The 25861-nt window shown below is 26.1% G+C and overlaps 1 protein-coding gene across 1 annotated transcript in view; it reads left to right on the top strand.

Annotated features, from left to right (window-relative positions):
- Positions 1 to 25304, top strand: part of LOC107164188 (dipeptidase 1-like) — a 179544-nt gene extending 154240 nt beyond the window's left edge. The window contains exons 5-13 of the mRNA XM_015511919.2: positions 5607 to 5763; positions 14993 to 15125; positions 15201 to 15351; positions 19886 to 19952; positions 22942 to 23118; positions 23200 to 23284; positions 23374 to 23449; positions 24091 to 24229; positions 24303 to 25304. Coding sequence (XP_015367405.1) covers positions 5607 to 5763; positions 14993 to 15125; positions 15201 to 15351; positions 19886 to 19952; positions 22942 to 23118; positions 23200 to 23284; positions 23374 to 23449; positions 24091 to 24229; positions 24303 to 24413 — 1096 coding nt within the window. The 3' untranslated portion in view covers positions 24414 to 25304. The remainder of the gene's footprint in view (positions 1 to 5606; positions 5764 to 14992; positions 15126 to 15200; positions 15352 to 19885; positions 19953 to 22941; positions 23119 to 23199; positions 23285 to 23373; positions 23450 to 24090; positions 24230 to 24302) is intronic.
- Positions 25305 to 25861: the final 557 nt, after the last annotated feature.

The following is a 25861-nucleotide window of genomic DNA, read 5'->3' as shown; positions in this document are numbered from 1 at the left end:
AATGCATTTTTAACATAAATGTTAGATGAAAAGTTATTTGGACAATAAACAACAATTACGCCTAATTGATACGTTACAATAATGTATACGCCAATGTGCCATATGATATTATATTATTCTCTATTCGTTGTCCCCTATAATATAATATATAAGTTTATTATGAAGGGAAATTTATTGCGAGTACTTCGTTGTTGTATGAAAAATAAACTTCAAATGCACTCTACTAGAATGGTAATAATATGACAATTTTTTTTTTTACTCAAAATTTGTTAGAACGCATGTCTCCCTTGATTAATGTCGTTTATAACAAAAGCTTGTAAGTTACATCCCACAAAAACATTCACATTTGTTTATAATCGAGTTGATCACTTGTCTGTTACAAGAAAAAAAACACTTGTTTTTTTATTTAATACCTGACAGATTGCATAGGTAGCTACATGATAATTTGTTTAAACCCAATCTTTTTATTTAATTTATTCGACGCCTTTCAATATTTATCATGTTTCTAATCTATATTTTTCATGTTCTTATACATCTTTAGACCAGATGTCTTCACTTGTTATAAAAAAATTACTCTTTTTGTTTTTCGCAAAAGTTCGTAAATCGAGCTTGTTGCACTGAACTTTATTCTGTCCTATACGGAACAGATGTTCAGCCCCTCCCATTTTACAACTCTAAAAAATGCAGAAAATCATAAGGTATATAAATATTAAAATGTATTTATTTACCTAAAATTAATAATATTAGCAATGAGATATTATTTTATTGCCTCAATCAAATGTAGGCGTATAATAATTATTAACTTGAATTATATCAGTTGATAAATAATTGCCATAGGTATTTAACACAGTGAAAACTCACTTATGTAGAATTTATGGAATTCACATGAGAATTGGTTTCGAATATAACTCAATTATTTTTGATAGCTATACCAATATATGTCTTCTCATAGTTATAAGAACTATTTTACTTTATTATTATTATTTATTTTTTATTTTTTGTTAACTAACATACAAGTTTGGAATAAATTTTAAGAAAGATTCTTTAAGACTTAAAAGTGATAATTAATAATTAAATATTAGTAGTTAAAAATAAATAGCAAGTCATCCTATTCCTATATCTGCCCATATGTCGTAATACTGATAAAATTAATTTTGTAGTGTTAAAAATCACGGGGGGACTAAATAATATCCCGTGTTAATGTATTACAATAATTTTGAATAATTATTGTATACTATCTCAATACCTAAGCATACAATATATCTTGAATTATATTCCAAAGTGTCTAAGTCTTAATAGTTATGAATCAGTATAAACTTTATTTAACGTAATTTTTACCTATACAATTGTAATAATACGTACCTACAACTATGTACTAGACATTTATTACCTATTATTATTGTGTTATAAATTTAGAACAAGCACATATAATTTAAAAATATCAAAATATGAAATAATGTCAGTTTTTCTTTAAAAAAAAATCGTTCAAAATAAGTGATCTATTTGAACGTTTAATTAATAATAGTTTCAACCAAATTTATTCATTAGTTTTCGTGAATTCGTACCTGATTTGACCTTAACCTCAGCTTTTGAACCTTTTAAGAGATTTTACAAAAGTCGACTACATAACAAACATTCATTCCAAATGTACTTTTAGACCAAATGTATATGCAGAAGTTGAAAAGAAATGGGACATAAACCAACCTTTTGGTCATTATTTAGTATTCTTTCTTTGCAAATTTGCAATATATACCCTCCTGTTTTCAATTTATCATCATGTATTTAGTTAATGTTTTAAGAGCATTAACATTTTAGTCTAGTGCCTGGTATTTTTGTTTGATTTTATGTAGGTTTACACCGTATATATTTTTATTCATCTTGTTTATTATACATTATTCCAATTATAATAAATACAATCTATTAATATTCTCACTAAATAGTTAAAATGTGAATGAAATTAATTTTCACATTGACAATAATATTATAGTTATTAATTATGTTTTTTACAAAAATGCTTTGGATATAATACCATATTATGTACCTATTTGTATGTATTTATAAAAATATTCCAACTTTAATGTTTACTGCTAACATTTAATATTTACAATTTTAGAAATGAAGAAAATCATCAACACAATTTTATAAAATATTTTTAAAAACAACAGTGCATCGTTTTTTAGTCAATAAACTCGAAACATAAAGGTTTAGTTAGGCATTGAAGTTTGCATAGAGTATAAGAAGATGTAACGGCGGATAATCTGGTGAAAATATCAAAAGTGTTTGCAATGATTTTTTCAGTTGGTTACACGAATTCCGTTGAAGTTAAATAAAAAGTACTTTTCTTTTGACCTGGAAACTAGATAGTAAAATCCATAAACCGGATAGATTGTGTACATAATATTAATAAATATAAATATATATAAGAAGTAGAAACTATAAGATTGAATTTAATAGTATGTCATTTATATTCAATTATATATAAGTATTTCAAAAAGTTAATTAAATGCTTAATATTTTTTCTATCTTAAATTAAGTACTTACAACTATTATCTAAAATACAGACACATTAAGAACCTAATAAATATAGGTTATATATATATAGGTAATACCTATATAGAACATTTTTATTAAAACAATACAATTAAAATGTGCAAAAAATTAATATAAATGTAAAAAAATTGCTTTTGAGTGCCTCTCCTTTTATTTACTTGAATATACAATTCACTTATCCGCTGATAACATTTTTAAAAATAAACTAGGTTTTTTTTTCATTCAGGAAAAAGAATATAAATATTACAATGTACCAATTTTAATAATGCTATCTGCTGCTCAATATTGATGTTTTGAACCTTTCGAAAAAACAATTAGTTGTTTTACCGTATTTTTATACCATACACTATAATTTGGCTTTACCTACAACTGCTAGAGTACATTTTATCTCATTAGTATTGAATATTGGCATCCAACAAAAAGTTTGACTAAGGGTTCGAAAACAATACGATACATGTTCAGGGCCGGCGCTAAGTATTTTGCCGCCTTGTGTAGTTAAAAAAATGCCGTCCCTTTCAATAATATATTATTATAACGCATATTTCAATAACTTGATAACGGTTCGACATCTGTTCAAACTAGTGGTACCAGCAGACACGGCACAAAATTGCGTATAAAATTAATGTATTTTATGAAAAATGAAAAATTTGGACTTGAGCCCTTTCACACAAACACCGTCCAAATAAACATAATATTATTGTAATGCTTCAAACCGCAGATTTTTAAATATTTTAATTTTAATGCATAAATTAAAAAGGATGCTTTCGTTTTTTCAACTACCTAAACAAACATTTTTTTGATACAAAAAAATAAAAACTAATTCAAATAACATTAATATGGGGTTACATATATTTATTTATACCTTTTTAATATTCTGACAACGAATAATAATTATTAATAATTCAATTATGATATATACTGATATGCATATTAGTGTCGTGTCCCTGTACATATTATAATATAATATAAATAAATAGGTATAACGAAAAGGTACTATATATTATATATTATAAAACAGTTTATAGCCTACACATTTAAATTAACTTTTCTGTTAATGGTATTATAATGGTAAAATAAAATTGCATTTGAATTTTATATTGTTGGATATTTTTGATTTATGATTATTTAGATTGATATAATCAAATAAGATATATAGATTGTAAATAGCAAGTATACGGTATACATATTATCGATAAATATTTTTTATAAAGAAATATTATTCATGTTCATGTATATATTATCAGATATAGTTATCAAAGGTGTTTAACACTTTCGAGTGACTTAAGATTTTTTCCAAGATTTGTTCATATATATAAATATATATATTAAAACTTTAAAACTTTAAAAATGTCTGAAATACCACAACATAATAGAAGCAGTCAGGCGGTCTAGAAAAATATTATTATAAAGAAATTTATAGTTTCTAGTTGTATTATTTATTTATTTATTTATTGTTCAAATGCTACTTGTCTTTTATTATTCACAAATTGAACGACCCTGTCCAAAGTCTTATTCAGCGTATTTCTTTTGAACTCTGAATTATATTTGTATTCGGTATACTTCCGTCTTATTTGATATAGGTATTTAGGTAGACAGCACTATATAAATAATATCATAAAAAATATTTTTTATCATTCGACTTTTTCTTTTACGTAATATTCCATATAACTAAAACAAGTTTTTCGCATTTACTTTACCTCAATAATTAAAAACAAAAAACGATTATAAACCCTGATTCTAAATAATACATCTTTTGAGTGGGTATACCATATAGTTATACAGTGTGTTTCCTTTTAAAGGTAACACTAAATAATTCTGTCCAGTGACATCGGATTAATATGCGGATTTCGGGAGGGGATAGGGAATACATAAATACACATTTCTTGATGATTTTTACATTTTTAGATCTATCCGTGTGCGCAAGCGCAATATAACTTGCATTTTTTTAAATAGCAACAGGTGTTTTGAATACCAAATTCGGATAGACCGAATTTTTTTAAGTCGATTTGGTCCTTTTTACCATACCTCTAAAATCAAAATTGACTAAATGGCAACCAGTCAAAGTTTCGATTTAAATGATTTAATAATATTATCTGCAAACCTACGGATACAAAAATAATAAATACAATTTCATAATAATTCATAAAATTCTAGTATGATTGGTGAAAAATTCAATAATAATAATCGAAACTTTGACTGGTTGCCATTTAGTCAATTTTGATTTTAGAGCTATGGTAAAAAGGAACAAATCGACTTAAAAAAATTCGGTCTATCCGAATTTGGTATTCAAAACACCTGTTGCTGTTTAAAAAAATGCAAGTTGTATTGCGCATGCGCACACGGATAGATCTAAAAATGTAAAAATCATCTAGAAATGTGTATTTATGTATTCCCTATCCCCTCCCGAAATCCGCATATTAATCCGATGTCACTGGACAGAATTATTTAATGTTACCTTTAAAAGTAAACACACTGTATACTTCACGGGTATCAGACATAAGACGGTAAAAGGTTTTAACCTATATATAACTGTATACAGTTGTGATTTATGAAATAATAAAATATTCAGTTGGTATAAAACTACGGAATGTCTACTTAAAAATCAGAAATATTTAATTAGTTTGTTAATCGACTTGTAAGTTGCGATTAACGCGATTTGCACGTGAACGATCCTGGACCGCAAAGAGAACGCAACTTTTGTAGTACTTTCTGTCTGTCGTTGACAGTTAAACGTTATTATCGGATCTGTAAGTCTTGGTCTAGTTTTAAAATGAGTAGCTCTCATTGTATGGCGATCTTGTCACACGTGGTCATAAGTATAATTTTCAGGTACTCGTTAAACGTGTAAAAAAAATATATATACCTATCTCAATAATATATAAATAAATTGATATTAATTTATATAAAATATATCTACTCCTACAATAGTGGTCCATTAACTTATAACGTTTAGACCTATTGTTTTTTACAAAACATATTTTTACCGTCCACTTCGTGTTAATAATAATATAATATATTCACCAACGATTATCATTATACGTTCGTTTGTTTTATAGGCATAACGACCTGCCGTGGAATATTCGTAAGTTCGTACACAATCAGCTGATGTATTTCAATTTCTCTGCGGATTTGACGACTGTGGAACCGTGGTCGAAGAGTAATTGGTCACAAACCGATTTACCGCGGCTCAAAAAGGGCATGGTTGGCGCTCAAGTAAGTTATAACACATATTGTATACGAAAAATCATCGTTGCCGATGAAAGCTTTACTTTAATATTTTTCGTCAAACTCGAGTTGAATATAAAGATTACAAGGGTAATATTGCACCCTGAAAAAATTAACTCACTGAACGTGTCGCCCATTAAAAACCACCCATTATCGAACTCACTTTATGTATTAAACGTGAAAACTATTTTATTTTTTATTCTTTTCTATCTGTAAATGATGGTTTTTTACTATAATAATTTTTCGATTGCATTCTCAACTCGTCGTCTTTGTATTAAGTATAAGTCAATTAATCCATACACGATACACCTCTTCATCAGCACAATTTTCAAATATTCGTTTTAATGGAATGATGTCACGAATTATTATTAGTATTAAAAATCATCAGACCTATACCACTACAACAACACACGCACCGTATATCTTAGTAGGTACCTATAGTTCTCATATCGAGTCTAAAAGGCACGGATAAACAGCCATATTTGTAATCATTCCAATGGAAATCTATCATTGCAATTTGAAAATTATTGTGTATTTAAAAATGTGCATTATTTAAGTGTCAACCAAATCTGTGATGTTCCGAAATTTTTCTGCTTCTACTCTACACAATTTTAATACATTTTCATTAAGTTTTCTCCCCTTACAAACATTATAATATAGTTAGGTATTAAGTACTAAGTAGACATATTGTGATCTCCACTCTCTCATTTATTTCCGAAATGTCAGCAATTAAATATTTAATTTAAGTATAATATAGTATTATAGTATAACATAGAATATTTGTAATTGGAGTTTATTCTCAAATTAAGAATTATTTTAATATATTATTAATTCATGTCTCTACAACACTCGGAATACTTTCAAATATTTATTGATGCCTCATATAACACAAATGGTGTGGTACTTTCGGTTATCACACAAATTATATTTCCGGTCACCGTCCTTCTATTTTATGTATATTATATACACTAGAAAATTCTGCTATTTACAAAACATTGAAAAATCATCTCATCTTTAAACATGCAGAAAAACTGTTACATCATAATAAGTGACTCTTTGAGCGTCCACTCATTGATTTTAAACTCATATAAAAAAAATAAACTCGTTTAATACATTCAAAAATGAATATCTAGAATTCATAAACCAATATTCTCATGTAGATTTTCTTACATGTATACAAGGAAATGATTAAGTAGACTACAGCCCTACGGATCCATCAGTCACCACATGTTTTCACAAAACTAATACAACAACTAATTATAGCGATCCCCAAATACATTAAAGCCCATTAAATCCTAAACAACCTACCTTCAATACATAAAGTGCTTAATAAATAGAACACTGAAGCATTCTGTATTTTTTTCCATGCATGATAATCCAAAAATTTTACATATTTCCAATACTGTATTCATTGTATAGCCACTATATTTATTAAAACATAATTAAATTTATATTTATTTTTAGCTATTAAATGATTATACGCTAAAAATATTGTAGATGAAGCCTTTTGTTAAATATAAAAAAAATATCATTCATATTCATCGACTATACCATTTAATCTAAGATCCTTATAACATCTACAACGTTCTTTCCAACTTGTTTAACTTAATGATTAAAGTCAATACAAAATATTTGATTCGTATCAACAACATAAAAGAAAAAGTATACCACTTCAAAAATAATAAACATTTGTACCATACGTAAGAATACCTTTAAAAATGTTCAATTATTTATTTAAAATACTTAAAAAATAAACGAAAAAAATAATTTTTACATTCTATATGAATTCCTGACTTGGAGTGAATATTAAAGGTGACGTAAATAAACATATTATATAAGCTCATCATTAAAAAAAAATGAACTTATTTATTATGGCTGTGAGTTGTTTATAACGCGCGATAGCTAAACAAATAGTTTTTTGTAAATGATGTCAATTTTTATTTTAACTTAAAATTCGAGTTTATGAAGTAACTATCAAACTATACTAATTGTCTACGTGTTATATTATAATTATTTTATACATGAAAACCAAGTAATTCTCAATACTCAATACTTCGATACTCTCGATAGGACTTTTAAAAATAAGTAGATAAAAGCCTCAATTTTTCTATCGATATAAAAATTTATCACACATATATTTAAATATTTTATAGTTTCAAATTTGATTCAATGTGTAATTTTGCATGACGTATTGTTTACTTATTTATTTTAATAATTTAATTAGTTATGTTTGATCATCATAATTTGGTCTATTTTCATATAAATTAAATTATTATTTTATGTTTACTATATTATACGATATAATAACCAATAAACATAATAATATAATCTATCTTCCCAATGGCCTTAGTTGCCGCGGGATAATTAAAAAAAATATATATATATATAATCTAATGCATTTCTTCATTTGATTCTAGTACCATATTTAAATATAGATGGGTACTTAATAGTCTTTACTTTAGTTTACTTTATTTTAAAATAATGAACAACACATATATTTGCAGTATGGCTATTTATCTGTAAGCTAGTAAATAATGCATATTTATATTAAAATACCTCTTTTTGTTGATCTTTATAGGGTATTTATATTCACATCTATAGTTTTGTGCCTAACACTCAGTAAAATACATTGTAATGGAAGTTGACCCTATCGTGTAGAATTGGGTATAATGTATTAAAATTTAATATTTACATCAAGGGTGGTCAACGCTTTAGACCTCAAATGTCGAGATACTTTGTTTTGAATCTCATGTAATATTTACGAAGGAAAAAATACCTTCTCTAAGAAAACATTTTTAGAATGTTATTCATTTTTCTCAATTTTTGAAAAATACTTAAATAAAATATATATTATATATTATGTGTGTATTTGAACATTTTTGTACACAGGAAGAATAATAAAAAATTAATTTATATGGAAAAAAATATAAGAAATGTAAAAGTTTTTATTCTGACTTTATATTCTTAATTACAAAAGAAAGGGAATTTTGTTTTTCATTTATTAATATACTTGACATTTTAACAAAAATTATTATATCTAACTAAGTCGCTTATAATTATTTATTTAATCTGTATTCGAATTACAATATATTTATGTTTTATCTATTTTATTTATACTATTCATACCATATAAATTATAATTCTTCATTCCATATAGTTTTTTTTTTTTTATTAGAAATCAGTTTTAGAACTAAACATTCTGACAAATACCGTTTTCAACTCTAAAATTATAATTTTTTTTGAGACCATAAAACATAGTAGTGTTATAACATTATAACTAATATTTCAATTCATGCCTATATTATCAGGTATGATTTTTTTAATTTGTGTACACTTTAAAGTGTAGATTTTACGTACAATAAGTTATTTCAATATCGGAGTAAAGAATATCATTTTAAATTTAAAAAACCTTGCTAACATTTCAAGATTTTAAATTGACAACTATGTATTCTAATAAAAAAAATTGATTAGTTTTTTAAGTATTAATACAATTTTCATAAATTATATAAGTTTTATTAATATTTTTGAAATTGAAATAGGTATTTAGTTATTATTGTTACTGTTATTAAAACCCGGTTAAAAATACTTGAAATCCTAATGAAGGTATAAATTAATTAACTTACATTTGTAATTTACGGCAGCAATATTTAATTGTTTTATTTATATTTATTATTTTATCAAAAATTGCATTCCTCGTAAATTATAATACTCTTTTATTTAATAACTATTCGTTCTTATTATCTATTTTTTTTTTTTTTTAGCTCATTAATATAACAAAAAACAGTGTAAAAATTAACATTTTCTTTAAAAAAAAGAATAAGTTGTTTAATAGTCGTTTAAAATAAAATAATAATTATAAAATCTAATAATTTTTAAATTTATTAATGCTAATCACCTTAAAATATAACAATATACACCTATTTAGTCTATCATACAATATAACACTTATACTTTAATCATATTTACATTATTTATTTTGCTGTACAAGTAAAACTCGATTTAAGTTCTTTGAATATGGTTCTATTTAAAAATAAAAATGTAATTATAATTATATTAGTAACAATAGCAACTAAGCTCTCGACACAAATTTTGTGATAACTGTTTTAGTAAACTATTCTCTAAACAATAACTATATAACATTATAACAAAATGTTATAAATTATTTTTGGTTTACTGAAAATTAAGCACCTACTATACTATCGCGATTATATTTGAAACTGACAGTGTAAATAATTGTTATTTTAATAACTTTTAACAAAATGACAAGATAATGTTAGTTAAATTATTCATTTTTTCCAAACTAAATAAAATGTTCTAATCACATGATTGTACAATACCACAATTATACTTCTCTGGATTTAATTTAATATTATGTAAATATACAGCTTAAATTAGTTTTTAAAAAAAATCATAATTTTAAGTTAAAAATAAGATACATTTGTTTACTCTTGTTTGTTTTAATAAAATACTCCATATAAATGTATCAGAATTTAAAGTAATATCTGTACGACACTACGACTGTACTATAAGTTATGATATATGCTAACAGACATTGAATTTAATGGTTATAATTAGGTCTAAAATAATACAAGAAGTTTTATAACTTTTTTTAAAGTCTGTTTCGAATCACTAATACTTTAACCCAATTTTAATATCACAAATCATATTAAAAATTCAAAAATATTGTTTAATATTTTCTGTTCCGTGAAATTTCTGTTAAACCGGTAGACCGAAAACTATTATATCGTATAAAAATAATTTATCAGCCTTAAAATTGTATGGATTTGATATTGGATAATATCTTACTTGCAAACGTATTTAAGTATAATTTATTACTATATTTATTTATATTTATTTTATTTTTACTTTACTTTATCATCGGTATCTTCCTTATGATACATCTTTTTAGTAAAATCCCTAAATTATTTATCATTATATTTATATAATATGTTTAGTTTTTAGTTATTTTAACATGAAACTTCATACAAACATCACCCATTTCATGTATTTAATGTATAACAAACATAAATATTAGCATTGATTTAATACTATAAAATTAATTGCCAATTGGTAAATTATAGTAAATATTTTAATTACAAATTCTGCATACTCATACTTTGCAAAACTGAACACGAAAGTTATTGATTATATAATTATGTATATTTTATTTAATGTCGCTGATGTTAGGAAACGTGTTCTAAAAGTTGTATGTAACACATGTCGTCGATTTTAACTTTTTAACTTATACCTACATAAAAGTAGGTACCTATTTTGAATTTGTTCAAGTTACAATATTCTTATTATATTTTTGAATAATTAAAATGTATTAAAAATAATTTAACTATAGTCATGACATGGATGTATAGATAGGTGCCCAGATTATGTGCTTAATTTTCTTAATCTTTAAAAAATATTTATTGACGTTTACAAAATTTGAACTGTAGAGTACATAAATACATAAATGTAAAAATGGTAAATACATGCATTGTATTTTATAAGCATGCCAAATGATTTTAGATTCCTGTTCGATAAAAGTTTGGCTTAATTTTATAATAATATGTTTAATGTTCAATGTTTATATATTTTTAATAATAGGGTGGTCCTTATATTTAGATTTCTAAACTAAATTCTTGTGACCAATCCCTTTAATTAGGTTTCATTAAATATAAAAATGATGCTTACAAAATTTAACAGTATAACCATTGTCAAAAATCCCTTAAAAGCTTAACATTGCTAATATTTTTATAAAATTGGCTAATTTATAAATGTAATAAATAAATTAAATTGTAAATAAACATTTCATAAGGAAAACACCAATTAATATACCATAGTAACAAAATTATGATTTCATTTATGATAATTGATAAGTAATTTATCTAATTTAAATAGGTCAAATAAAATAATCTGACATTTATATTGAATATATTTTTTTCAAAAGTTGCATTTTATACATAGGTTTTATCAGATGATTTCACTATTTCGGTTTATTTTAATCTAATCCATTGCAGATCAGCGTTATTTGTTATTGAGAAATTATTTATTCAGACTAAACAAACTATATTTTATTTTAATAATAGTCAGTTTTATTTAATTATTTTGTGAATTATTATTAAAAATGCAATGATAACAAACAAATTTGTTTGTTTTAGATTATTAAAAATTTTGTTTTATTAAAAATATCCAAGAAAAATATACTTTAATATGTCGGTGCCATAATTCAAAATCGACCTTGCCGGTTAATAAGATAGGTAGATAGTTATGCAAATATTATATGCAAATGCCATTAGATATTTAGCTATAGCATAATTTTAAAACGTTGAATATTGTTAGAAATGAAAATAATATTTTTATTCCTTTTTAAATTGATTATACAAATTATAAAATGATTTAATCGATAATCTGTGTAAATATTTGTGTAAATATTTTTCTTTAGCAAATACAAACTTAGGACTTCAATAGGACAAAATATCATTATCATTTATTTAAACGTACGTACGTAAAATTAGCATCGACACTTTGTACTACAAACTCATTTCACCTCAGACCAAGCAAATATTTTACCAATAATTTGTAAACATTTGGCAAGCAATTTTCATAATTTGTATATATTTAATACTTACACATTAAAAGCGCATACACTATTACATTTTCAACCAAATGTAAGCTGTATAACATATTATTTAAACCTAACTATTTTCTACTTTTTCCACAACTCTAACTCATCCGTTTAAACGTGATATTTTCAAAATTATAATCACACCAACAATAATGATTTTTAGTAATTCGTTTTGCATTTGTATAGTTGTTAATTAATTTCTAATAATATATTTTTAGATCGGTTTTAAATAATGCAATGATGATGCAGATTAAGTAAAACATTATCCAAATTCGCATAATAATATAATGGAACAACTTATCTATATAACGGCTATTTGCTTTTCACAGATTGAAGTGTTACCAAATAATTTATGGGACGAATAGCTTATAAATAGCCGTAAATATTCATCGGTTTCAATCCTCTTGAACGAATTTATCTATCTACTTATATGTAGGTATTTATTTGTTTAAGAAAATATATTGACAATAACTTATTTTCATTTGAAAATGTTAATCGATTGCTTAACTGCTAAGGTTGTATGAAAATAATAATATTCGTCTAAAAACTCTAAAAGAACAATTTACTTTTAAAAGAAGTACTTTTAGGTTTTTTTGGGATTCCTATTACCAATATGTAATCTTAAAACTTAAAAACCGATAACACGCCTTTTATTTGCTGTTAAATTTAAAGAATTAGAAATTAGAAAAACTCATTTATTTTAAAAGTAAGATAAATCAATTATGCAGTTAAAAAATACATGGAATACCTATGGGTGCTAGTACTTTTTTCTGAAATTAAATTTAAATTTATCTTATCTTATAAAAGTAAGTCTTAATTACCTGCTGACTTTTATAATTTATAAATATACTAAGCTTAATTAACTTGTTTTATTCGTTAAAGTATTCAAGGAATTATAATGTTTTACCACAATATGTTTTTTTTAATCCTTGTTCAGTGCTTTGAGCAAATTATACTGGTAGGTAACAGGAACCACTAAAAACAAAAACAAACGACCAAAAAGGAACGAAAAATAATATTTTCTTTATTTCTTATCATTCTTATTAGATAAAGGAATTATTTTCATTCCTAAAAGTTTACGAATAGTTGATATCTACTATGAACCAAACAATGTTACGAATTAAATCGGAGAGACGGAGACGCAATTTCTTTATTGTCATGGACAGTTATTAATTATTATCGTATTACCAGGGTAAGTTTGTATTATAAATTATAATTGATTACACATATGAATTAAATTATTTCTGTTTTTGTTTTATATAACAAAAATTAGTGATGTAAATAATGTTATCAAAATTATGTTTATCTGCAAAATCAGAAGCTAATTTAATGTTCAATAATTTATATAAATTACTCTGAATTTCTATAGGTTATCTCGCATTTAATATACCTATAAATATTTTCCTATTATTAATAATAATTACGTACCTAATTATTTATTATTAAATTATTATTATGCAAATTAAATACACACTATGTATACTAATATACGTACATATAGATAGGTATTGATTAAATTATTATATTTTAGAATTTAATTGCCTATACACTGATAATTATTATAATATATTAATACCTTTATCATGTATATTTATATATTATGTATCTATTAATAACACGTAGTTTAGATTATACTACCAGTGTTGTAGTTGAATTATGCATATATCTACAATAATATATGTCAATCAATTTAACATTTATCAATATTGTTGGTCAAATTTATATTTTAATGGAATCGATGAAATATATAGCCCTCATAATTCCATCACATTGTGTTAACTAAATGATAATTTTGAATTTGATTGACAATTTGGAAGTATTTAATACTGGTTATTAATTTACCATAACATTACATGAGTACCTACGTTTTCAAAATCACATTGTATATGTGACACATAACATTATAAAGTATGCTGAATAAATGTCATTATTTGTCCAGTAAAATACTACCCATATCAAAACATTTTAATGTTACCTACTAATTATGTGATTCAAATCTAATATTAATATAGATAATACATTTTTTATTTTTTTTATTGAACATGCATATAAACATCGGCTACTAGGCCATTAGTTATTGATTACATTTTTTTTTGTTTTTAATATATGCTTTACATTTAGTTAAGGATTAAATTAAGTTGTATAATTTGGTTTCCTTTAAGAAGTATATCATATTATTATATGGTTTGCAAGCTAAATTCATTATGTTTATAAAATAACTTACTATTTTAAGTTTATTAATTATAAATTTAAATGAAGGTTTATGGAAATCATGTTCAATCATTTAAAAAAAAAAACACACAAAATCGTGTTTTTATAAAAAAAACGATGAGAACAATTAAATATTAACAATACATTTATTGATGATCTAATCAGAACGAAAATATAACTAATAATATATACGTATAAATATAATATCTGTAATTTTTGCTAGAAAAAATAACTTAACGGATGCCACTAAAAATCCAAAATGATAAACGTTAATTTATTGGCCGTATAATATTCACCATAACGCCTTAAGGATAATTAGCGTTTATCGATGATTAAGTACCTTCATGAAATTATGGTTTTTAATGTCTTATGTACGTACGTTGTTGACAGTTTTGGTCAGCCTATGTACCCTGTGGCAGACAGCACCTGGATGGTGTCCAAACTACAATGGAACAAATCGACGTCATTAGGCGGTTGGCTGAAACCTATTCCAGTGATTTACAGCTTGTAACATCGGTAAAAGGTACGACATTAATCATAAATATTACCTATATTATACGTCTTTTTATAATTGCATATAACTATATCACTTTTTCAGGAATACGAGACGCACACAAAGCCAAAAAAATTGCTAGTCTAATTGGCGTCGAAGGTGGTCATTCGCTAGGAAATTCACTAGCAGTGCTCAGAATTTTCCATAGCCTTGGAGCCCGATATTTAACCCTGACACATACTTGCGATACATTATGGTAAGAACTCAAGCATTACTACCTATTTTTATGTCAATCAAAATTCGAAATGCATACAAAATATTATGTTATTTCAAACACACATGATAATTTTGACAAACATTAAATCTAAAATATCGTGAATTATTTATTGATTTAATCGTATTTTTATAATATCAAATTTCGGATCAAATACTTATAAACAACATATTATTATATTTTTCATCATTAACAATGTAAATATAATTAATTTTTAATAGAGTGAATAGGTAAAACGTAGATACATTCTAACATTGGATGTTTCCCTTATTTTTTCATCCTTGGTAAAACTACTATGAACTTTAGATTTTTAACAGACAACTTATATTTATGATTTTAAAATCTAGATTATGCGAATAAGTTTTGTAAAAATGATGATATACAAATATTGGATATTGAACAAATAGTTGTTTTGATTAATAAGCATTTAAATCTTAGTAAATTGATCTGAGGGATTAATCCATCACAAATCGACTCTGCAGGGTGACCATATAGTGACTTCATTCCTCTTATATTATATTATATTATATAGCTTAAATTGAAATGCTTGTTGACAAAAAATTAAAACACTATAGATTCAAAAGTATAATTTATTGATTGATATTAATTATGGTAATACTTTTGAAAACAAAAAGTTGATAGTATTTTCACCAACAAGTGTAAAATAGTAAAGAAAAGTATTAATGTTAGAACATTTAGAACTATATACTTATATATTTCCAATTTTCTAATCGGCAAATTAAAAATAATAATTTATTCATTTTGATATAATGAAAATACTCTTTATACTGCACTTTACTATCAATATTATCTTCCCGTTTACCCACGTGTCTAATATCTTCCTTGGCGCACAAAGACAAAATATTTGAAATATCATATTATGTAATTTTACAATGGTATATAGGTAATAGCTGGTACCTGACACGTCGCGCATACCAACATGCATGAAACAGAATCTGATCAAACCACCAAGTCCTCTTAATTATAAAACCAATAAGTTACATTTGTGAAATCCACTTAATGTATCAAACAACTTTCGTAATTGAATTTATATCAAATTTCGTTAATTTGAATAAAGCAACTATAACAGCTGTATGTGTTCAGCTCATATTATGACTTTGTGTGTTCTATATATAAGTTGCTCCAAGTGTAAGCTAATTGTATTAGAGTATATGTACTATGTTCTTGATGTATATTGTATGCAAATAATGAAACTAGCTAACAACAATCATAATATTATACGGTTTCATTTATATGCGTTTTTTTGTTTCCTATATAGTTAACGGATGTAATAAGTGATATTGTTTCACCGAAGCGTCGATGCAATCTTTGGACTTTTTATTTCTGTTTCGTAACAAAATACTTGAGAGCATGCGTTTTCGCTGAATGTTCAAAGGAAAAAAAAACAGTAAAGATTGTGATACAATCTATAAATCTAAGAGCCGAAGATAAAAACAAGATAAATCACCTAGCCACTTTGAGAGTGTTTAGAAATAATAATACTTTTTTTTCTTAATTCAGCACATTGGTTTCTTATCAATCCGCACACGCTCACGAGCCGAACGTCCGGATAAGTGTGTTGACGATACGAACAGCGGGTGGCGAGAGTTTGTGCGGAAGGAACGGAGAGAAAAAAAAAGGTCCGAATTGATTGAATTTCGTCACACACACGGTCGTTAAGTGTTCTGCAGCAAAGTACATTCGAGTGGTTTCAATGGTCTAATCGAATACGAGCGCGGGTCGTGTCCTACATAAACTTTATTGACTCTGACCACGAGAGTAATATATTATTATGTTATGTGTAAGGTATTATCGCCGCACACCACACAATATCTGTACCCGGTATAGTCGAAATTGAAAACAAATGCGCTGGTTATAATAATAATAATAATAATAATATGAGCTGTTCTACTGTGCCGCCGTTTTCGGTTTAATCGACAACGAACGCTCCTCGTTCGGTTTTTATTTACAATTTTATAACGGTCGGTAATAAAGGATAACGCACCCTCATTCTTTCTTGGCCGACGCTGTAGGTTAGTTTTGCCTATGATTTTGAAATATAATATACTACACGAGCTTTAGTAGTACTTCCAAAGTTCCAAATACGTTTTGTGAGGCATTGGTATATCACCGTATTTTTACCTTTTTTGACATCAGACAATATTAGGTATTCTATAAAAAAATATGTTTTATAATAATTTATAATAATTTATTTATGAATTGTGACGTCTATATTTCATTTTTCGAACATTTTTTTAAACTATTTCCTAGTAATCGTTTTACGACTGCGCGGTTTAAAGAATAAAATCTTTTTCCTGTCCAAAGACGAGTTAGATTTTTTTTTTAGTTACCATAGTTTTAAAACAGATTTTCTGAACATATGATATGTCTGAGGTATTAAATACAGCTTAAATCAATCGGTACATGAATAAACCATCCTATATAAAAAAAATTAGAAAACCATACGTAATATGTATGTAGGTTATTTAAGTAGATATTATAATATTATTGTTTTAGGTATTTGCCTATAAAATGTTATTTTTACCTTCTTCCATTTTTCAGAGATGTAACCCGATCTATATAATAAATATTATTATACATCATATAATTGGTATGATAATAATATATTTTATATATATATATACTGAATATCATCCATTTCACATAAGGGTTCATTATTTTATGTTCTGAACAATTTAAATACGTTTATACAGCTGCGTATATGAATATTACTTAAGTCAGATTTTACATATTAATACTTGGAGTAGATTGTTCAGTCGACTTTATAGTAGATATAATATTATATACTTTAGTATAATATTTAGTCAATGAGTGGGTTCTGTTTAGTAACAACAATACAGGTTTTCGAGTACAAGTTTTTGTTCTCTGATTTCAATGGGTATGTTATCTTTCTGTTAAGAGAAAGACTATACGTATTGGGTTGCTATATGTTGTTGAGCTTAATTATAGTTCTATATAAAATGTTGTCTCTTTACATACAAAAAGTGGCTCTCCAATAACCACTGGTTGCGTGAGGATTCGAGTTTTATCACTATGTACAATCGATAACTTATTTAATTATGAGATATATTTGTTATATTCTACAGTCCATTTCAAACGAAAAATTGCTCCAATCGTATCATCACATATCAAATTATGTCAATAATTTTGAACAAGGTATAGGTTTGTGTAATTATTATAACATTGTATTCGTATTCGATGCATCTGAAAGAAAACAAATGCTGACAAATAATGTAATCTTAAGGTTTTACATTATATTCATCTCATTTCAAAAATGACTTTTGAATAATGTCTACATAAATTCTTAATGCCAATCGCCAATGATTATGCGATAGTAAATACATTTCACCCAACATGACAATAACACATCTATAAACAAATCATAAAATGCATTGAAGGACTCTATTACTTAAAAACATACAATCATTAAAGTCAAGAAAATAATTGTAATTTTAGCATTAATTATTCTGAAAAAAGAAGAGAGGATTATCTCGAGATTCCTTAATCAAATACTACTGCCTATCAAAGCTATTTCCAAAGCTATATCTATAATCAATTAATTACTTATAATAATTAAATTATTTCGTAATAAAAGACTGTTTAAACAAAACCTATAAAAGCTCTTGTCATCGGAAAGGCGTTTATACAAGTAGCACCATGAATGAATCGACTGTATTTTATTGTTATCATTAACTTATTTTAATCACCTACTGGGTACTTACCTTTTTTTATTAGATATTAATTTTTATCTTGCACTGTTTTTATTTACCAGAATTTTAGTAACTATATCATATACTTATACAATAATATATAAATATATTGTACTTTTTTCCTTTTCTTCTTATGTATTTTATAGCTATTATTTAAATAATGTTATATGTTATTAATTAATACTCATTGATAAGTGATAACCCTTTTCTAGACATAAGCTTGGAATTTAAATAGAAGAGTAATCAACTCTTGTAAATACTATATAAAATTTATTGTATATTTAATTATGTTATAATAAGGATTGAATTGAAATAAAATAAATAAAATATTATGTAGGTGCCTATATAATTGGAAACGGGCCGCGAATCTCTCGGTTCGCAACTCTTATTCTTCAAACTTTAAACAAAAATACACCTCCACTAGCCACCTTCCCACCACTTACACGTCATCATATATACAAATGAGAATCGGCAGGGGATAAGTTATATTCATTTGGTGACGAGACGGCATTTATTTTGCTTCACCAAACAATAAATTATTACATACTATTCCTCTGTTTTATATTATATACAATGTACACCACTGACCACTGTACGTTTGACAGATTTGGTAAGACACATTTCGTACCTCAATAATTTTGATTAAATTTTATATAGGTAATACTTTTGTTTAGTATGTTTACAAAAATTAGTTTTAGGTAATAATGGATGACGGATGTGTTCCGTAATAACTATTGTAACCTTCCCGCATAGATTACCATATATTAATTTATTATTTTTATTAGGGCTGGCTGTTGTTCCGGCTTAGACTCACCGGAGAATGAACATCAAGGGTTATCACCATTTGGTTTGGTAAGTGCGCGTAATGCATATTATATATTAACAATAATTTCAATATTACTCTTCCATTCGTTGTACGAAATTCCTACTATACATTGTAAAATAAATCGTATTTATACTATCATAATGTTTGTTTTAAAGCTAAAGTACTATAATTGATGCATACTAGTTACTTACTTGGCCTTATGCATTAATTACTATTTACTAGTCGTCTGGGCAGTGGAATTAATATATTATATAGTTAATATAAGTTTATGGCTACAGTAAAAATGCCATATTTGAATAAATTAATATATGATTTTATTTATCTTTGAGAATAGTATACACGTTGGTAGGTACTCGAAAATCTCATTATTTAAGCAAAACAAAATTTTATTACACGATAAATGTATTAATAAGTACACCCAAATAATAACTATAATAATAGAATTACTTATTAGGTATCATTATTATGTTCATTAGTTATTTAATACTCAATTTAAACAATAATTTCAGTTCCTTCACTTTATCATATCATTAAAAGTGTCATTTCTAAAAAGAAAAACTCAGCTAGCAAAATGTGCTAAATGTCACTTAACACGTCCCAACATATATTTCAAAATCAATCATATTTCATAAACTAAAAGTTATACGCTAGTATTAGTAGGATAAGCAATCTCATATTTATTTCACGTATTGGAATACTGCAATGCACCATCATGCACCTAGTTGGTGTGCTAACATGTCAATATATAAACAAGTGCCAAGTATGTACGCCAGTTAGCTCTTCATTTCAAAACTCTTAATCCGCTAGCCAATTATAGACAAAATATAATATCACTGAACTATACGATTAAAATCAAAAGGTTTTTTTCAATTTACAGTTTAAATAAACAATGACTAACTAGTTAAACTCAGAGGCGCTATTTCAGTTTTTTTTTTTAAGAGTGTGCATGCAATTAAAGAGGCCAATTTTTTCCCACCACCAGGCCAATTGTCAAAAAAACGTTTCTCATCGTATTTTTTCTATACAATTTGTTACTATCAAAAAAACATTTGGCTTTCATACATAAAATATTACAAATTAATAAATTAAATATTAATATTTTAGGTACTAGATATCTTACCATTCAACTATTACTATTTTGAAATTTTTTAACGCATAAATTTAATTAATAGTACCTATATTTGAAATTAGAATATCAATAAAAATAGAAAATACAAATCAATCATTAAAAGCAGTTTATGACCTAAACCATAAAGTAAAGCGTGCTATGCAATGGAAATATAATAGCTTAATGTTTATTATTATAATTATACGTATATAACTTTTATATTAATAATTATAAGTATAAAAAAAAAAATTATTATTATAAAAGCATAACATTCGGTAAGGTTACTATTTAAGCGAGTATCTCCGTTGCTTCATATTTGAAAATACATCTACAGCTTTGTATAAATCTATGCACACCCTGCTCCCCCCCCCCCCAAATGGCGCCCCTACTTAAACTAGTTAGGAATAATACGATTGCCTGAAAAGTTATTTAATACCTGTGCCTAAGCACATCCAACAATTTGAAAAGTGTATTTTTGAACACAAATTTCATAGTTATAACTCATAACTTAAAGGAAAGTATTATTACTGTAATACCTATCTCATGTTGAGTTTATTTTGAAACCTAATATCCGTGTCTAACGTATACGTATAGCCGTATAGGCAGGTTGCAGGTACCTACATAGTTTTGTCGTTAAAAAGCTTCCTCAACATTTGGCGTTTGAATTGACCCTTTCAACAAAATATAACAACGTAAAAATACAAAAAACTAATTATTCATTTTTGGCGAATGGCGTAGATATTGCAATACGGTAAAGAGTGTTCAATACATATTTTGTACCTAAACGGTGACTGTGAAAAGGGTAATTTAAGATAAGTAAACAGAATTCTAGAAATAACCATACAGGTTTTGACTAAAAGTCTAAAAATACTGTTTTAAATTTACAATACAAACTGATTTAACAACAAAAATATATTTTATTGTTTGTGCTTTGGTATTAATAACTTTAAAAAATAAGCTAATTTTACTAGAGCGTGGGTAATCATCTGCTTACAATTATAGCACAATACATAATAAACTTTAATGAAGTTGAAGATAAATCTGGGGTTCTTTATTTATACGGAGTTATAACCAAGTTTTTATTATTATGACAGTATATATATTATTCACAAAAAAGTACTTAGGAGGAGTAAAAACTTGTGTAAGTTAAAGCAATTGGAAGAAAAAAAGAATTCTGATGTTAATAAAGAAGTTAAATCAATATCAAAATTCTGTGCCAATATGGACCATACAGGTTGAAAAAGTAGAATTTGGAGCTTAATAAATAAATTAAATCAATACCCAAATTCTGTGCCGAAAAATCACAACGCTAAAAAATTTTCTGAATTTTGAGGTTAGTAAAAAAGTTAAATAAATTCCAAAATGCTGATGCCTCGACTTGAAAAAATATCAATTCACGAAAATTTCAAGATGTTCAACTGCACAAACATTGAATAAAAAATTACCACAGAACGGCGTATATTAATGAAGAAATTGGCCATAAATCGGAGTTGTCGATTTTTATACGAGTTAATCTGTCTGAATCGAATTTTTGATGACAATTTGTAATTCACGCCATTTTGTGGTAATATTTTTTTCTTTTAATCTCACTATCGGGTCGGGTCGGGTCGAGTCGAGTCGTTATTTATTTCATATTATTTTCAATTGTGTGTACTGTTTCTTCTCGGTGTTTCTTACGCATAGATAGAGTCTCAAGTGAGACTCTTCGATATAATATAATTTTTAAATCTTCACTAATGATAGGTAATACCTAATCCGGATTGGTCAAAATAATGCTCAGCACTAATAGGTATTACAAAATACTATGTATTGAAAATAATCATAATCTGCCTACTGCTTAGGTATTTATTGTAGTAAATTAAAACTTTCTAATACATGTTCGTTTATTTATTGTTATTATTTTGTAGCTAGTTCTTAGAGAATTGAATCGACTTGGGATGATGGTTGACCTTAGTCACACGTCTGTCAAAACAATGGAAGACGCACTTAACTATACTTTAGCACCTGTAATCTTCTCACATTCGTGCGCATATTCATTGTGCACCTCACTGAGAAATGTTCCTGATCATGTGCTCAAACTAGTGGTAGGTTTACATACAAATTGTATTATATTTTAAATTGAATGAATACATATTATTATATAAAATATGCTATTTTAATTTTAGGCCTTAAACGATGGTATAGTTATGGTGAGCTTCTATTCCTATTTTATAAGCTGTAATTCTACATCAACTTTGGATCAAGTTATTGGTATGTACTTAATCTCATAATATGATAATGTCTACGTATTGCTAGTTTTTAGTATGTCAAAATTAATATTCTTTTCATGAACATTTCAGCTCACATTAACCACATAAAAAACGTAGCTGGAGAGGACCATGTCGGCCTAGGTGCTGGGTACGACGGAATTAACCAGTAAGAATAATACCATTGTAAATTAATTTAAATAATTTAATATTGAAGTATATAATGTCATGTATCCTTCAACCGGAATTTATACAACATAATTATTTGATAAACAATTTATTCAAATCTCTATAATGAGATGTAGCCAATGTAGGCAATTACATGATGATTAAATTTGTTTTTATTCATATAACGTAATTGGTTTATTCGTCATATCTTTTTTTAATATACCTACTTAACAACTTAATAAAAGTATAAAGTAAAATACATTTTTAGTACGAATTTCTGAGTAGTAATATTTATTCCTATAATTATCTTAATATAACAGTGGTAAAAGTGTTGCAAGTGATCTCCAAAACAACTCTCCTTTTCCAAAAAATAAGATATTACCTACCTATTAGCTATTCTTAAATGTATTACCTCTTACCTTTGCTGTAAATTTTTTGGTCTGTTCTATTTACCACATTTTTCTAGATGCCAATATTAAAATCGTTTTAAAACAAATATAAAACCATATAATGTAATTAAAATCAGTATTGCTAAATCTAAATCTTGATAAGCTCATTCATATAATTGTAAATTGTTAATACCTCCAACCTACGTTTGTCACAATTTAAATATATTATAATATGCGATCAAAATGATTTCAGCACCACGAAAGGACTAGAAGACGTATCGCACTATCCTCAGCTATTAGCATCATTAATGAGTAACCATTCATGGACTGAGGATCAAATAAAGAAGCTTGCTGGCAACAATTTATTAAGAGTCTTTTCTAAAGTAGAGAAGGTATAATAAATAAAAATTATTTTACTCCCGACAATAAACTTATTTAACCTATTTAAGATTAAATTAATTTTAGGTCAGGGATGAGTGGAAAGAAGATGGAATGAAACCAGTTGAGGACATTTTGATGCCGTTGAACAAAGAACCTTTGTTACCTAATTGCACGGACGGATATAACATGACTTGATGTTTTTAAATACATTTATTTTAGCAGTAGTACCTACGCCCTACGGTAAAAACTGAACATTTTCCGTCGGATAAACGGAATCCAGAGCGCAATGGTGTCTAGAGGCCCCAATTGTATTATAGTTGGGAATTTTTTAGTTTCATTTGAACGCATTTCTACTTTGACACAAAAAATTAATAACAACATAACAAAAAACTTAAATTTTTGTCAAACATGTGGAACTATTTAAATCAAAAAGGAATTCACAAATGTTATAAAATGTATCTCGATAGGTAGTTAATAAATGAAACGTATATGTATTGGCACGTATTTTGTACGAAATATTAATGAGTAATGTTGTAGATGTCCAGAGACAATTTTTAAAACCAGCTGTTGATTTTGAGAGTTCATGGAAACGTTAACCAATTTGTCATCTTATCTTCTATGTATACGTGTTCCTAAATTAAAAGTTTAGAAAAATGTTATTGCAACTTACAAATCCCGTGCACACGCTATAAACTCGTGATTACATAAGCACACATTATGTTGAATAAAAGTTATTAATTTATCAAATTATTCAACGCTCTGTAGACCAGACAATTTAGTTGAATTTGTAAAATATTTTATTTAGACTCAATAATATACATTTTTGTTATTGAGGCAATCATTACTGTTAGCGTTACACCGTGTCAAAACAATTGTTGAAATTAATTTTTTATTTAAATAATTATGTATATGCATATATTATATATTATTATGTAAATTACAATTTAAATTGTTTTAAAAAGTGTTCATTAGAGTTTAAAGTAAGTTAAAAAAATATTAATAATAATGATTTAGATAATATTTTGATTTTAACATTTATTATTACTTATTAGATATTAAATTTAAATAAATGAATACAATTTTAAACATTTTTTTTTTTTTTTTTTTTATGTAGGTTTCTAACCTTTCCTAACCTGTTCTTATTAATTATATATTATTATGTATACTTAATACAGTAATAATGAAACACCTCGCAATAGTTCGGTTGAACACTGTTAAGTAAACGTTCGTAATAATGTAGGTAGTTATAACTTATAAAATATATTGTACCTGCGTATTACATCTTATCAGATAGTTTTTGGGTAAAACTTTTCTTTTAATACCTAATGCAATACCTACATTTAGCACCCATTAACTAGATATTATTCTTTGCATTAGATACATTTTTCAGTATCAATACACAGTTAGATACAGTCATATGAAGTCGTACACTTCTATATTTTTCGTCTATAGTTGTAATATGGGATGTAAATCGGAATACATGTTCCATTTTACGACCTAGCTGTTACAAACAGATAGCAATCGAAGCATAAAGTAGGTAAAAAAGGTCAAAATGAGAAGAAATCGAAATACACCCAACGTAATTCTTTGATGTAGGGACGTCTGTAGTGCGCGTTCAATAGTTCGGCCAAAAGGGAACAATC

Source organism: Diuraphis noxia, unplaced genomic scaffold (genome assembly GCF_037042655.1).
Source record: "Diuraphis noxia isolate RWA-SAM2 unplaced genomic scaffold, SU_Dnox_SAM2 contig0002, whole genome shotgun sequence".
NCBI lineage: Eukaryota > Metazoa > Arthropoda > Insecta > Hemiptera > Aphididae > Diuraphis > Diuraphis noxia.
The sequence above is the reverse complement of the archived record's forward strand: the minus strand, read 5'-3'. Positions and strand labels throughout refer to the sequence as shown.